Here is a 17,331-nt window from a genome sequence, read left to right as displayed (position 1 = left end):
TGGGAAGTATCCAGGTATCCTGGCAAAAAGTAGACTCGCACACAACGCCTCTGGTCCTGTGTGTGTGTACATGTGTGCATGTGCATATGTGGGTGTGCATGGCAGAACCACTTGGTACAAGAGAAAATTAGAGAAGATGCCTTTGGAATATTCTCCACCATACAACATCTTCATTATTCCTCCCTTGTTGGCCACTGTCTTATCCTTCGCCCTGATGACAAGTTGCCTTGACCCAGATCCCCTAATAGACCTTGTCTGTAATGAGCGGTACAGCAAGGGGGCAGGGCTTGCCTGAACCCCAAAACTCTCCCTCTGGGCTGTGGGCAACAATATCTGTCAACTAGGCCTGAGCTAAAGGTGCAAGATGTATGCCCACATCGATACTTTTCCTGCACAAGCTGTATTTTTCCCCTTTGCTACCTGTAGCTGCTACAGTGTCCTGTATCCAAGGAGGAAGTATTTCTGGCAGAAGAATCCTGCCTGCGATTTCCCTGCTGCTCAGGCAGAATTGAGAAATGCCATCCGTTGGCTTACAAAGAAAATGAAACTTACCTGTTAACAGAAAATCAAGAGCTAGGAACCACGTTTGACCCACAGGGCCTTCATACTTGAGATGCATCCTCATTTACACAGTTTAAAAGCTTATGTTGGCATGTCAGAAACCACTATTTATAAAGAAGAGTTCAAGTTGCAGACGAAGGCCCCATCAGTGATTTCCCTGTCAGATTTTCTTAAGAAAATTTAATCGTAGCGCTGTGCGCTCAATCAAGCAACTCCAAATCTTTACACCTCATGAAACCGCTCTTACTTAAGAAGGTTGTCTGATGGAGCCAGTTTCCAGATTATTTTTTTAACCCCCTCATAGCTGATGTTTGAGCTCTTATCTATTCTTCATTTCTGGTGGTTCTTTTTAAAGAAATACTGTTTAGTCTAAGAACACATATTACCTAGTTGTCTTTTGTTTATGTGTGTGTGTGTTCTATATTTTAGAAGGGGGAAAGGCAGAGGGAGAGAGCAAGAGAATCTTAAGCAGGCTCCAAGCATAGCACCAAGCCCAGTGTAGGTCTCAGTCCTATGACCGTGAGATCATGACCTGAGTGGAAATCAAGAGTCAACCATTCAACTGACTGAGCCCCCTAGGCGCCCCCTAGTTATCTTTTTAAAACAAACTTAATAGCTGTCTTCACTCCAACTTTAATTTTTCCCATAAAAATTTTTGTGTTTGAATTTGCACTTGCCCTGAAATTTGCACTTATTGTGTGTGCATTTCATTCTCTCCAAATTCAGTGCATGGCCTTATGTCCATGTGTAAATACTGCAGGCCACATTTTAAGGCTTCCTGATAAGCTGAATTGAAAAGTAGAAATGAAACAGAAGTTTTAGATTTTGGAATCTTATGGAAAAGACAATACACGTGTGGATAACTAAAAGGTGTTTTTTTTTTTTCACTTGAAAACATACACTCATAGTTAACTGTATTTTTATTTTCCTCCCTTTGAGAGATATGTGGATGCTTCAGTGCTGATTTTGGGCAGTGAACAAAAACCATCAACAAAACAAAAAGACAATCTATTGAATGAGAGAAGATATTTGCAAATGCTGTATCCATTAAGGGGATCATTTTCTAAAGATGTAAAGACTTTGTGGATAAATAAAAATCAGAATCTTGCCTGGCTGACTTGTCCATGTCCTGCTCAGCTGGGCTCAGGCCCACCGAGAAGAAAGTGGGGTCAATGCAAGATCAGAAAATGATCTCCTTTTAGTGTTTTTGTGTTACAGAGTCCTCATGCTGAAAACAGACTTAGGACATTCCCAGATGAGGAGAACAGGACCTAGAGAAAATATGTGATTGCCAGGAATTTCATATCCAGTAACTGACAGAGCTGAGATTAGGGCCCAGATCCCCTGGTCCCCAGGCAGGTAGCTTTGCCACCACTGCACAGACTCATCTGCTGTGGAGCCAGTGAGAAATCTTCAGAGTTAGCATCACTGGGTGGGGAATGATGGCTCAGTCATTGACGACCTTGCTCAAATTATTTAACTCCATTTCCTTCTAAGTGAAGTCAGAATAGTTCTTGTTTCTTGTAACTGTGAGATTAAATGAGAGCATGTATATGAAGTATTTAGTACAGTGGCTGGCACATAGTACTCAACAAATGTGGGATACTGTGATACTATTATTTGTCTATCTCTCTCCATAAACTCGATAGAAGCCAGGATGTGGGAAGACCATGGAAATGGCCACAAAGCCCCTGTGTATAATACTGAAGATTAAAAATCTTTAATCAGCAGCTAAAAAATAAAAAACTAAAAGGCTTTCAGGAATTGTTCTCTAAATACCTCCAACTGTCAGTATGAAAGAGGGTTCCAAATATTGGGAAAACATTGAAATTATTCAAAGAATGAAATAGAGCGTTCAGGTAATTTTAACTCCCTTGATTGGGGACCATTATGTCCCTTCTGTATAAAACACTATTGAGAGTTCTAGATGCATTCAAACAACTTTTGCTTGGTACCTACAATGTGCTAGCTTCTATGTTAAATACCAAGAACACAAGGCAAATAAAATCTGTTTTTAACCCCTTTACTTGTATTGTGTTAGGAAAAATGCCCTAACAAATGGAGCTTGGTAGTATTGGGTGCTGTGATAGTAGTATTTCTATGTTGGACAACTGTGATCAGCACTAATCTAGGTTTCTGAGCTCACCTGGTGAACTACCCAAAATCTCTGCCTTCTTGCAACTGTGGTCTAGAGGGGGATCCTGGCCACAGATGGGTTATACAAAACACAGTAGAGGAAAAATCAGACAAGGCTTCACCAAGAAGGCGATGTGCCAACTGTCTGGAAGGATGGCGAGGGGTTTACCAGATAGCTGGGGATAGACACAGGGAAACGGAAAGCAGAGGAAGTGCAGATGAAAAAGACAGACTAGGCACTAATTGTGGCTCACAGGGCTGATCATTCTAGTTGTATTTTTAATACGAACCTCAGCTTCCAACAGTCCTGGAAAATTATGCTGAAGCAGCTAAGACCTGCACTGCTTCAAGTAGCACTTAAAGAAAATGTGAATGTCACGGCAATAGATTGCACAGCTGTGACCCAGGACACCCATAGGGAGAGAAAGCCGGGGAAAGATGTCATCTTACAAGTATCACTCCTCTGACCATAACTACTTAGAACACTGTTAGTTCTCTTTGGAACAGGCAGCGACATTTTTGTGCTCAGGCTGTTTCTCAGAGAGCTTGTGAGAGTCTCCTGTCTCCACAACAAAAAATCAGAACCAGTCATTTTTAAAGTAATTGCATGGTTGCAGCCATATGCTCTCCCCGCTCTTTGGTGAGTATCATTCATTTAGGACTGGCGTAATTCCCCTCCTAAATTGGAGGTTTGCATATGTAATTATATCAAATGATGTGTTTGTTTATATCTCCAAACCACATTCAAAAGCTCGCCTATGATTTATCTTTGAAATTCAATTTCTTCATGTCAGTCCCCAATTTACTGTGCCCAATGGGTCTATAGTTACATGTGTGATGTACACGCCTCTCTCCTGCAGAGATTACACAATGGGGTTGCCTTCCACGGTGATGAATCAGAAGAGCTGAAGAGAGGGGGTGCTCTGTTCTATTTTAAGGCCCAGCTACGTTCAACTACAACCGTTGACCATTTTGATGAATTCCTCTGGACTGTGAGGATGGCTCAGTGCAGTCCTTTCTGACTATGAGAAACAGTGCTGCTAAGGACCATGGCTCATCCAAATGTGTACCTTTTAAGAGAAGAGAGATTTTGCCACTTCTTGCTGTAGGTGGTCCTGTCTTGATAACAGGGATTATTTCTCAGTACAAGTAACTACCAGTTGTGGCTTTGACCTAAAAGTGTTCTATTCATTATTTTTATGTTCCTGACTCCCCAGGGCCAAACCTGATTGCTTCATTCATTCCAGCCCCTCTTCATGCCTGATTCCTAAAGTAACTTATCCATCCATTCCTTCATTTTTAAGTGTCTGTCTTCTCCAAACATGAGAGGCTTGTTAAACTCTAAAAAGCAGAGCTTATGATTTCTAAACAGCTTTACTGACATGTAATTTACATGCAATGACATTTACCCATTTAAAGTATACAAGTCAGTGGTTTTGAGAATACTTTGGGAACTGTGCAACCATCACCGTGACCTGTCATGGTAGAGCATTTTCCTAACCCCCAGAAGAAACCTTGTACACTCTAACCGTGTTCCCTGTCCCCCACCCCACCTCATCGGATTTCCTACTGATTTTCACTTTTGACTTAGATTTTCTTTTACCTGCCTCTTACCTTATATTTGTGAGAATAGAGATGAGATAATGGAAACACATTGTGTATACTTTAGACTTTTCAGGAAGCCCATCTCCTTCTCTGTCAGCTGATAAATAGGTGAAAAACACATCCTCCGGCTGGCAGGCAGATGACAGGAGAGTCACACTGCTCTCTTAGTTCCACATGTGCATTGTGCAAATAAGTGGCTTTCCTTAAAAAAAAAAAATCACCCTAAGAATAATCAGGAGAGGAAGCTGACCTCTTCCCCGTGCATAGCACATCACAACGGGCTGTGGCTGAAATGACACAAGTGTCCTCAGGGGAACAGAGGGCAAAGGGCTCCTGGTCTTTTGTGCCTGGAAGAGCAGCAGGCAACCAGCACTGCCAAGGCTGACAGCCCTTTCATCCATTTATAGCCTCCATATAACAAGTGTTTCTCATTCCCATTGTGACCTCTAACAGAGGATGCCCCCTGAGGAGGTAGTGAGGTTCCTGAAAGCCTCCTTTCCCTTTCCGAGAAGACACTTACTTCTCACTTGGAAAGAGCCTTCGTGACATATGACCTTGTCGGATAGGATGGTCTGAAAATGAAGGCATCACATTTGTGTGTTAGACCCCCACTGGTCTGACCACATCGACCCTTAGTCAATACAAATCAGAAAGCTGTGCCCCCTTTATTCCTCCTTTATCACCTCACCCACCAGTGCACTCTCACACCATCTCCGCCTCCCTCTGGTTCACCCCTTACCCCCTGCACACACTGATTCAGGTGCTAAAGCATTTCAGTATATTTCATTTTTGGATGTGGCTTGGCAGAAAAATTAATGTCAATAAAAATTCATAGTGAGATTCAACAAAGGATAGTGAAATTGTGTAGAGCCATCTTTTAGAATTAGAGAATCATCTCAGGCATCATCCCAAGAGACATGGACACAGTAAAGGAGGGATAGAGTGGGGCACAGAATCTGAGTTTTTTAATTTCTCAGGAGGTTCTGATAGGCAGCTAGGGAAGAGAAGTTACTGATTCTCCCATTTAAAACTTTTGATATCAGTCTTCTCTCCATAATCTTGGACAGTAGCTCATCTTTGTATCCCAAGAGTGCCCAGCACTGTGTCATTCACATGGAGGCACTCAGTAAGTGGTTTCCAATGAATACTAAAGGCCTACACCCCCAGTCCACCTACAAATACTCTCCCTACACACAAAACAATACCTTCCTGGGGCACCTGGGTGGCTCAGCTGGTTGAGCGTCCAACTTTGGCTCAAGTCATGATCTCACAGTTCGTGGGTTCAAGCCCCATGTTGGGCTCTGTGCTGACAGCTCAGAGCCTGGAGGCTGCTTCGGATTCTGTGTCTCCCTCTTTCTCTGCCCCTCCACTGCTTGCACTCTGTCTCCTTCTGTCTCTCTCTCCCTCTCTCAAAATAAAACATTAAAAAATTAAAAAAACAAAACAAAACAATTCCTTCCTAAACAAACACATTCTGTGTCAGCAGCAAAACTGAAGATTAGTATATAAGTAATCTCTTCCACAGCAACTTTTGTTAACTGAGCATTAATGAAATTCCTATTCTTTGTTTTAGATCAGGGGTAGGTGGGCACCAGGGCTTCAGAATAAAAAGGGAGACCCTTCTCATGAAGGAACTCTGTCCACTTGTCTAGTGGGAAACACACACGCATGCGCGCACACACACACACACACACACACACACACAGGTGAGCAATGGATTATAGCATGGAACAAAGAACAATGATGGAGGAACATACTGGTTGTGTTGGGACATAGCAAATGGGCACCTAACCCTGGAAGACAGGTCATCTCTCTAACATCTGAGCTAAATTGGAAAAAACTAGAGGTGAAGCAGTGGGGTGGGACATGCTCTAGAAAGAATTTATGGAAAGCCCGCTCATCAGGGCCGTGCAAACACAGGTTTCCCTCCCATGAGGAGTGTGGACAGATGAGAGTAAAGGGGAGTGGGGCCATTTTGTAAAGAGCCATGCCACCCCCAATGGGATTTTATTAGGAGGGTCCTTTAGCCTCCTGTGACCTCTCCTTAGCTTTCTCTAAAATCCACATGCTCCCACCACCACATGTGTTAGAACAAAAGCTGGTGATTACAGCTTTATAGTGGAGGCTGAAGTCTAGGATTGTGATGCCTCCTGCTTTGGTTTTCTTCTTCAATATTACTTTGGCTATTTGGGGTCTTTTACGGTTCCATACAAATTTTAGGATTGTTTGTTCTAGCTTTGAGAAGAATGCCAGTGCAATTTTGATTGGGATTGCATTGAATGTGTAGATTGCTTTGGGTAGTATTGACATTTTGACAATATTTATTCTTCCAATCCATAAGCATGGAATGCTTTTCCATTTCTTTCTGTCTTCTTCAGTTTCCTTCATAAGCTTTCTATAGTTGTCAGCATACAGATCTTTTACATCTTTGGTTAGGTTTATTCCTAGGTATTCTGTGGTTCTGGGTGCAATTGTAAATGGGATCAGTTTCTTTATTTCTCTTTCTGTTGCTTCATTTTTGATGTATAAAAATGCAACCGATGTCTCTACATTGATTTTGTACCCTGTGACTTTGATGTGGTGTATATATACAATGGAATACTACTTGGCAATGAGAAAGAATGAAATCTTTCCATTTGCAGCAATGTGGATGGAACTGGAGGGTATTATGCTAAGTGAAATAAGTTAGTCAGAGAAAGACAGATACCATATGTTTTCACTCATATGTGGGTCTTGAGAAACTTAACAGAAGACCATGGGGGAAAGGTAGGGGGGAAAAGTTACAAATAGAGAGGGAGGGAGGTAAACCATAAGAGACTCTTAAATATAGAGAACAAACTGAGGCTTGATGGCGAGGGGGGAGGAGAGGGGGAAATGGGTGATGGGCATTGAGGAGGGCACTTGTTGGGATGAGCACTGGGTATTGTATGGAAGCCAATTTGACAATAAATTATATAAAAATAAATAAAAGTAATAGTAGCAAGGTTAAAAAAAAAAGCTGGAGGTCATGAGCTCCTCAGCAGATCTTGGCAAAATGTCTTTTCCATACTTCACGTACCTCACCAGTGTTGGGAGTGACCTTTTCACGTGATTTTCTCTGCTCTTTTCTGTCCATTGGCTTAGGTCATGAAGCCAGCCCAATCCATAGTCTCTTGTCTTCAGGGACAGTGTAGAGTCAAGAAATGGAATATAAATTTGACCTCCTAATTGCCATTTGACAATAATAATAATAAAACCTGCAAAAGACAAATTGATGCAATAAGCTGGGCAGCCTTGAAGATTCTGTCTTCTCATTGCCTTTTCTTTGTCTTTATACTCAAAGGGCTGATTCATTTATGGGAAACTCCATTCGAAGGAAAGATACAGACATATTTCCCATGTGGATCTTATTTTGTGTAAAGATTTAAACACATAAAACACAATGATAAAATTACGGTGTGAGGTCTTCCATATATAAGAGTTATTAAATTTGAAATAACTATGTGTACAAGGAGCTATTACGGAAGTAACCTTCTTTGTCAAGTGTAACAAAAAATTATATAAGCATAAAAACGTTAAATAAGAAAGTGCTGTTTCACAGACTGATTCTAATCAGCATCAACAACCTATTAATGTTCAAGAACTCTGAAATCTTTAATGAGGTTCTTACTGTAGAATTTCAGTCATATGCAAATGAATCATTGAAATTCCTCATTATCGGAAAAACAATGGTTCTTTCGTGAGTTTTTACATCCCCAGAGTGATGACAGTACCTCACTGAGGTAAGCAGAGCCAGAAAAAATTTTGCAGGTTTTCTTTGTGAATTTTATTTTGTTTTAAGAATAATTTGGAAACATCTCGATTGTCACTGGGGATTGGAGAGTTACTGTCCCCCATCATTTTTGCTTTTCCTTTAACTGAATTTGCTTCCCGTGCTCAGTAAGCTACTTGCCCCAGATATTTAAAAGTCAAATATTCTCATTTCTACGCAGGTCTGATTACAACAACTTCAAGGAAATTGGATCGAGAACAGCAGGCAGAACATTTTCTGGAGGTAAGTGCGTAGAGGGAACTGGCATTCATTAAAACTGACTTTCACTAAACTTCTTTAACCTTCAACATAAACTAGAACTTTAATACATTTGAACAGTGGATTCCAAAATGAAGAGGTCTCTGTTGGGCTGATTGGTTTTGAATGTGGAGATTTGGGGTGCATCCCTCTGAACGCACTCGTGAGTGCCAAGCAGGGGTGGCAGACTGGCCTTCTCCTAACTCTGAAAACAAGCAGATGCACCAACATCTTTGCCTTGACTTCAGCCCCTTTGTCAGCCATCAGAAAGGAAAGTTCAGGAGCAAAGCCCCGTGAGCCTCCGGGGCCTCGGATGCGAAGAGAGAAAGAGCAAAAGTGCTGTGATCAGAGTGAAGTACATCATTTGTGAAGACGCGAGTTGCTTTGCTCCTCGTTTCTTTTCTGGGGAGAGGGTTGAGGAGGGGAAGTCTGCTAGTTGATTCACTGCCCGAGACTACTGTTTCTGAAACCATAAAATGTACTCCTATAATTCATTAAGACAGAAACAGCAGCAATATAAACTGTAAGAGCATTATTTCTGGAGGAAAAAAAAAACGCCATAAGGCAAGAGATGAGAAAATAGATATGAAAGCGCTTCATGGAACAGTCTTTCTATACGTATCGAGTATTTTTATTGGGAAGCTTGAAGTCTGGGTAGTGTGTGGCACTGTGATTTAGGTGTGATGGTCTGGTACAGAGTGGATGACAATGCTTGGAAGTTAGGGGTTTGTTAAGGTTTTAGCACAAATCTGTGCTTCTGAAATGATCTGTTAGTCCCTAAGAATCATTTACTGGAGTCCACAGATCCTACACACACGCGCACGCGCGCACACACACACACACACACACACACACACACACACACACACCTTTGTCTCCTGTTGTTTTCCTTTAAATCAGTTAACCAGCAATGATTTATTCAGCAAGTACTGGACTAAGAATCGGTGCCTGTGGATGCTGGAACTGCCTTGCCATGATCATGATTAGCTTGAATGGATAAAAACTGTTTAATTGTGCTGGACCTCAGTTTCCCCTACTGTGAAGTGTGACAATTACTGTTCCGTATACCTCAAAGGATCGCTAGTGGGATCAGTCCTTATGTTTTATGCCAAAGTACTTTTATCTTAAAGCATTACACATAATAAAGGATTATTATGATGATCATCAGCACTGTGATAATCCTTTTAAAACATTGCCATCATCTCATAAAGATGAAAGACTCCGGGCTGCCAAAAAATAATTATTATAATTCTTTTTTCAAAATCATACCGCTGGGCTGCGGTTCATTTCTGGTCCAGACTTAGAGAACATTTGCCAAAATAATAACACCTTATGTTGTATTTATGCGCTCCTTTTCTTTGCAACAGAATCTAGGACTCCTGGGGAGGTTGTGTTCTCAGACAGTTGAACCCATTACCTCCCAGCAGGGAAAAGGAGGGCGTCTCATTAGCTGGAGCCTCTGCCCGAGGTCACTTGCTGCCTTGTCCCTGGAAAGGCGGTGTCTTCAGGAAGATGTGGTGCAGAGTGTGACAGGAGGGAAAAGTGCTCTCCAGGCATCTGAATTTACTTCCCAGAAGAATCCTTAACAGTTGTGCATCCTTTACAGACCTACGTAAATACTGACCAAACATTTTAGTTCTTTAGATTAACACAGATGGATCCGGAACATCATTTCTCAGTACCTGGTATTAATCATCCTAGGGAGGCAGTGCAGCATAGCAGTTGGCAACCTCTTAGGGTCGTTGGGGAAAATAGGCGGATAGCATCCCATCTGGTATCTGCGCTAAGAAGGTGCTCAGTAAAGTGGAGCTGTAACCATTGTGGTTTTAGTTATTATCGTATGGTGTCATGACACCTAAACCTCCTGAACATTCTGTTTCATCTCTACACTCCAGGATAGTAGCTCCCAGGCAGCAGACGTGCAGAAAGGAACCCCAGACCATAGCTACTTGATTTGGCCCAGGTCTCAGGGTCTGCCCTATGTGCTGGGGATACAGAGTAAACAGGAAGGGACAGGGGGCACATAATAAATGAATAAAGGCTATAACTCCAAATACAAGCTTTCTGAGGCCACTCAAGGAAGGTCCCATGGTAGTGCCTGAAAGTGGGAGTGGGAGGCAACGTCTGGTTAGGAGAGCCTCTTGAGTGGGTGACATTTAATGACAGGAAGCCAAGATTCTGTTCAAGGCCAGTATGAACACCTAGGCCGGTGTGATCAAGAGTTTAAAGATGGAGGTGGGTAAAGGTGATAGGAAATGGAAGTTGCAGAAAGCAAACAGGGCTGTAGGAAGGATTATGCATCTTTTCCTGAGCACAGTGGAAACACATTAGCTGGGAGTAATAAGATATGCTTGCCCGCATACCTACTCAGCTGAACAGAGATGGGCTGGGGCAGGGCACAAGTAGCAGGGAGGTTCTGGGGGTGCTTCTGGAGGGATCCACGTGAGAGATGATGATGTGTTTGGATGAAGGTTATTAAAAAATAACTAGAGAAGACGGAAACAAACGTAGAAACAAACTTTGACACCTCTCAAAGCAGACTGTCTCCACTCAGGTAACTGCAAAATGGGGTGGAAGGCAGAAAGCTTTTACAAAGTGAAGGATAAAGAACAAGGAAGAGAAAATTTAAAAATAACTGACTGGCAGGGGCCACCTGGCCAACGTTGTTTGGGATGAGAAAGAACAAAGAAGTAAGGAGAGAGCCCAGCATTGGCTAGGCTTTTGGGGATCGAGTGACTGGATATACTTGGATTCTGGTCATGCAAAGCATTTACAGGGGGCACACAAGTTATCTAAATTTCAGTTTGCTGATGTGGCACCTCGAACAATAGTGGTTCCATCTTGGGCCCAGAAATTTATTTCAACCAGGGTGAAGGCAGTGGCTCAAAGCAGCAAACTGGCTTGTCTGAAGTTTCAGGGTGGAGATTTGAAAACTGTAGGTCAGCTGAACCATTTCAACTTGCCCTCAAGCACCCACCATTTCTCTGCCCATCACCCAGGATCCTCATCATTTGTGCCTTTTCTTTTAGTCACCCCTCCCGCTGAGGTTTTCAAACACTAGATAATCTGTCTTCCTCTCTCTCCGTCTCTCTCTCTCTCTCTCTCTCTCTCTCTCATGCACACTCTCCTGCTCTCGCTTTCTAAATTGTACAATTCTTGGTCACAGTATTTTTTATATTACTTTGCTGTGAAGGTTTCAGTGACATTCATTTCTTTTTCTGAATGGATCATGGAAAAGATATTGCTTTAACTCAGTCCTCCAAAAACTGAGTAAAATAACATCATTCAGAGTGCAGAATCGAGTTCTCTGCTGTACACAGATTTTTGTAACTGCTGATCCATTGTGTGAGTTGTAAGTGCTGGGTGTGGGTAATTAACCTCCTGGAGAGCCTTTAATTGCCAAGATAACCCTATGCTCCTCTTAAACTCATATTAACCTTCTGGCTCTATTTCATATCTCTCCTTCCCAATAAAATAAAATTGACTCTTCCTGAAAAGGACCCATTTAGAGGCCGACCTGGCAGGTACACTTTTGAATAGGTAACCAGGAGGACATTAGTGATCTGTTTCTAGTTTGCATTCCCCATGATAGAAGGGACTTTAATTGGATACTGCTGGTACTCTGCCTGTACATTGATTTAAGATTTTAGCTTGGCCATCTATAGGCTGTAAGGGTTTTTTGAGCCTGTAAGCATTCATCTTACATCTCTGACTATAAGAGGACAGTTGCCATGATCAGAATCCAAGGGATTTGCTAAAGAAACAAGACCAGCAAAGAACGGTAGAAAGATTCACAAGTGCAGCTTCCTCTTCTTTGGTGAATTCTCCACATTAGATCTTGCCTAATTTCAGGTCTGTTATGTGTAAACATTGGAGTGATCTTCTCTCCTGACCATAAAATATGGAATTTTTTACCCCACTTGTTCAAAGGAATATACATTCCTTCATAGCCTTTTATGATTGTAACAGAGGTAGAAGGCTAATTCCAGCAAATAGGTGCAGAAAGTTGATAATGGATGCATAAACTAAACGGTGAATTAATGTTTTAGCTTAGTGGTTATGACTTTAGCCCTGATTACCTCATTATTAGAGAAGGCAGCTGCAAAAAGGAATAAATGTACTAATTTCTCTTACGTTATAATCATTTATGTATATGACCTACTAGGTTTAAGCCCTTTGTGGGCGTGACATTTGATTTACCAAGATGGTGAATAGATGTAGTGTGGGAGAGCAGAGATGTTAAATTCAGGCAGGCCTGAGATTATAGTTTGGGACTGCTCACAAGGCTTAGACACCTTCTCCTCACGAGCAAAGGGGGGATAATAGTCCCTAACACAGGTGTGTGTTAGTCCCTAACTCTTCTTGGTATGAAGAGTTAATAAATGTCGGGTGGAAAGGCTCAGGATGCTGACTGTCAGAAAGCAATTGGTCCATAATTGTCAGTCCCAAGTACCTTACTTACTTCTCTCTGTATTCAGAGTATCTGGTCTAGCACCTGGGAAACAGGCAGCACTCAATAAATGCCCTATGAATGAATGATGATTACTCTAAGAGGCCTTTGTTTCACCCTACATGAGGTGATGGACAGCAGTTTAGCACACGATGACGTCCATGGGCTTGGAGACAGAAACAATGGAACACGCTGTGTCTTCCCGTCTGCCTTACCAAGTTAACTTTGATCCCCCGTTTCCTTATCTGTAAAGCGGGGGTCAATGATCCCTACTTCTTCCGATGAACTACACAGAGGGCCTGGCACGCATAGACACTGCTGAACCATTGTCTGTCCCTCCCTCTTTCCCATCCCCTCCCTTCTCGCCTAGTCCTCAACAAACACCTTGTCAATTCCCTTTCTTTTTCAGTCCTGGCCCCAGTATTTTGAATAGCTTCTCACAGTTCAATTATTCTTAAAAGATATATCCACTTAAATAATCCTATAGTCCCGGCTTAATTATGTGTGAATCTTTATCTTGCTTGCTAAAAGAGTATTATTTTCCTCCCTTTTGATCTTAAAATGCTTCTCTGTTCAGGGCTGGATGGTTCTGATAAAAGTCTTCCAAAGAGAACAGAGAGCGTATTTTATTTGCAAATCAAAAAAGATGACAAGGCCCAGTCACCAGTATAAAGACACAGGATGGGAAATTACGTTGTGTGTGTGCATATAACTTGAAGTAGCCCAGAGAAGGCGGTGAGATTTTAGAGTGCAGTCGGTATTAATAACAAAAAACACATTACAGACTGATACACTAGATCTATAGGAATGTAAATTATTTAGTACCTGTCCCTGTAGCATACTCATCCGTTGTCCTCTGTGAGGTACACCTCACGTGACCATTTTTTTCTTCCTGTTTGAAATTCTCATCCCTTTTTGTGGCTGTATCTTCTGAGAAAAAAAAAATCATGTTCTTTGCTAAGTTTTTGTAACATTTCCTCTTGCCTTAGGATGCAGATTGATTTTTTTGTCGGTGACTACAAATCCTTACAGGTTTCTTCCTTTGGCAAGCTTCTGCTCTGGAGATGATGGCCATTTCTGGTGGTGAAGGATTGCAGGCCTGTTTCAACGCATTAAGCAGTCCGCAGTTGGGTAATTTACCTATGAGAGAAATGGAAGTTTCTCTCAGTAGGTCCTTCTTTCTGCCTCCTTCATGATACTTTGCAGGAAGTACCGGGCGGCCCTTCAAAAGAGGTGGTGTGTCCAACCACGGACACAGCACCTGTAGCACACACTGGCCTCGGAGGGAGGTTTGGTTTCTTCTCGTAGCCACTTCGAAAAGTAATGAATAGTCACTGGTTTCCTCCTGTCTGGCAAGCTTTATCCCATGCTTGTTCTGGGCCCGGCACTGGGCTAGGCACAGCTTCTGTTACTGGACCTTGCATGTTTTGCCCCCTGAGCATTTTCTCTTCACCTTTCACACCGAGGTCACTAGAGTCTAACCTGCCGATTATTCGTGAGCTGCTGGCTTGGAATTAAGGGGCTGTTTTCCATTCGTATCATCCAGACACTTCTCCCGCCCGCATTCTACAGATGCAGAAACTGAGACAAAGGACGAGAGACCCAAGATCAAACAATCACTTCATGGTGGCGTCCAGTACATGCCTTCCTCGCTTTGTAGAACAGTGTGGCCCTAAACATCCATCAGCACATTGAAACGTGGCAAATCAAATCATCTTTTCCCACTCTTGTTTTATTTTTTAGAGTTTATTTGTTTATCTTGAGAGAGACAGCGATGGTGTGAGTGGGGGAGGGGCAGAGAGGGGAGTGGGGTGGGAGGAGAGAGTGAGAGAGAGAGAGAGAGAGAGAGAGAGGGAATCCAAGCAGGCTCCGTGCTGCCAGCGCAGAGCCCGATGTGAGGCTCGAACCCATGAACTGTGAGACCATGACCTGAGTTGAAACCAAGAGCCGGTCGCTCAACTGACTGTGCCACCCAGGCATCCCTCCCACTCTTGTTTCACACCAGATTTACCCAGGTGTCGGGTCAGCCCACCCTCAGGCATCAGCATTTTATGAGCATGAGAAGAGAAGGTTTTCTCTTCTGCTCTTCAGGTATCCATTGGCTCCTCCCTCAGCTGCTCCTTGGTGCCTGCGGAGCTCTGGACAGGGGCTGTCCCTGCGGGGCACTGCCCCAAGCCCCAGGACAAAGTCCACCTGAGAGGATGCTGTGCCCGCACTGTGCGCACCAGCTTGGACTCCAGCAGAAAAAGAGACCGAGGGTTACAGGCTGAATTGCCTATGTTGAAAGTCATACATTGAAGTCCCAAACCCTGCTACCTCAGAATGTGACTGTATTTGGAGTCTTTAAACAGGAAATTAGTTTAAAATGAGGTCATTAGGGGAGGATCCAGTATGACTGGTGTCCTCATCAGGAGAGGAAATTTGGACATGGGCACATTCAGAGGGGAAATCATGTGAAGACACAGGGAGAAGACAGCCATCTACAAGCTGAGGAGAGAGGCCTCATAAGAGACCAGCCCTGTCAGCACCTTGACCTCAGATCTCTAGCTTCCAGAACGGTGAGAAAATAAATTTCTGTTGTGTAAGCCGTTCAGCCTGTTGTCCTTTGTTACAGCTGCCTGAACACCCTACTACAGCAGGCAGACTCCAGTTACTGGCCCACTCCTGCCCCTTTCTCCACATACTGCCCCCTCACAAGCCTACTTGATTTACCGAGTCACTGGGGCAACTACAAACCCAGTATAGGAAGAAAAAGCCTTCACCTAACTATGGTTATCTCCACGTTCCACACTCCGTAACTACGATCACAAAGCAGCCCCAAGTGAAAATTCCTCACAGAAGCTCCCTCACAGCATACATTGGTTTCTACCTGCTTCCCTGCCCTCAGGTACCTAGCTTTCTGAGTGCCTGCTTACTCGACTGTCTGCAGTGAGGGTTTCTGGCCCATCTTTCCCAGAAATCCTGTCTCTTAGCTCAGGAACAGACGCGTCCCTTTCGATGTTGCTAAACCACCGTCGTTCTTATGTTTCAAATAATGCCCCAAGAGGGTGTAAGCAGGCTAGTCAGGGGTGGCCTTTGGCACTGCAACTCCAGTTAAATAAGGAGTACTGGTGGCGGCAGTGATGCTGATGGGTGGTAGTGTGCTGGGGGTAGTGGTCCTGGGGCGGTGGTGATGGTGGCGTGATGGCGGTCAAGGCGATGGTGATGGTGGTGGTGCATGTGCGCGTGTACTTGGTGCGGGAACACGTGCAGTTGAGGTGGGAGCAAGGGTCGCCATTCCAATTCCTGCGGGACAGTCCAGGTCGGTACCAGCCCCGAAGAACTATCTTACCGGAGATCTTCCCGGAAGTGTGAATTGCGCTTATATCAATGTGTTTTCCCAGCCGACCAAAGAGTACATATTGAATGAGACACACACACATTTTTCAAAGCAAATATTAGTGCTCAGAGGTGGTTTGCTCAACATGGAAATTGCGGGCTAGCCCCACGACTGGTAATTGAGAGGCACAGCATGTATACGGGTGGGGGTGGAGAGGGGAAACGTGCCAGGTCTCACCTGCCCCTTCTGAAGAGGCTCAGCCGGTGACAAAATGGAAGCAGGCAAGCCCGGTTTCATCAGAAATTCTGATTTTTCCCAACACAAAACAAAACAAAGACAAACCCCCAAATCAGATTTATGTGTCAAATCTCCCTGTACGGAAGTTGACACCTCCATTTTATTTAACACCGTGTAAGGCAATGAGCTCCTGGTTTCCAACATTTGATATAAGGGAGGATTTCTTTTCTTACTGCCTCATAATTTGTAATCCTCTCACAATAGAGTAAATAATTCACATATATCGTAGAATGCAGTTTGTGTCTTAACCTCCCTTTGCTCCACATTTTTTTTTCACAACGTGCCCTTTTGAACCCATAGAAATACAAGAAATGAGCCCAGGGCTGTGTCTGAAGAGACCCTGTTGAGGTTGGGAATGACAGCATGTGAGGACTTGGTTAGGATCTCGGTGGAGGGCCACCTTCCCACCCTGTCTTCATCCGAACCGGGGAAGGGAAGCATTGCTTTGGCTCCTTGGATTACGCAGAGTCGCGAGGGCATCATGCCTGCTTCGTCCGCCGCTGGCAGTTTTTTCCTTCTTAGCTTCGTTTGTCTGTGTCCCTGGTTAGCCTCCAAGTTAATAATCTGCAGTCACTTTTGTATGCTAGGAGACTGGTCTGGAATGAGTCCTTGATTCTATAAATAGCCACTTCTAATTTATCTGGTTTTGAAAGCTTGGATTTGTTTTGTTTCTCCTCAAATCTGAACACTAATGGGTCGATCAATAGTAAATGAAACCTGTTCCCCTGGACCTGGGAAGGTCTGTCCATCCAGTGGTCCTGCCTGGAAATGGAAATGAGCCTGCTTTTTGCTCCCAGCTCGCTGGTGGTGCTGGCGGGCAGATAACTGCTCCAGGCGGGTCACGGCTTGTTGTGCTGGGCCCACAGGCCACCGGGAGCTGGGGCTCTGCTTTTGTTTTCCCTTGTGAATGGTTTC

The 17,331-nt window shown here is 43.6% G+C and overlaps 1 protein-coding gene across 3 annotated transcripts in view; it reads left to right on the top strand.

The window, feature by feature from the left end:
• FAT3 (FAT atypical cadherin 3) overlaps window positions 1-17,331 on the top strand; it is a 669,639-nt gene that overhangs the window by 473,223 nt on the left and 179,085 nt on the right. For all 3 annotated transcript variants that reach the window (XM_043579958.1, XM_043579957.1, XM_043579960.1), the window contains exon 4: window positions 8,274-8,335. In XM_043579958.1, the coding sequence (XP_043435893.1) occupies window positions 8,274-8,335 (62 nt within the window). The remainder of the gene's footprint in view (window positions 1-8,273; window positions 8,336-17,331) is intronic.

The sequence above is a fragment of the Prionailurus bengalensis genome, chromosome D1 (assembly GCF_016509475.1).
Source record: "Prionailurus bengalensis isolate Pbe53 chromosome D1, Fcat_Pben_1.1_paternal_pri, whole genome shotgun sequence".
NCBI classification, from domain to species: domain Eukaryota; kingdom Metazoa; phylum Chordata; class Mammalia; order Carnivora; family Felidae; genus Prionailurus; species Prionailurus bengalensis.
This window is presented reverse-complemented; position numbering and strand designations above follow the sequence as displayed.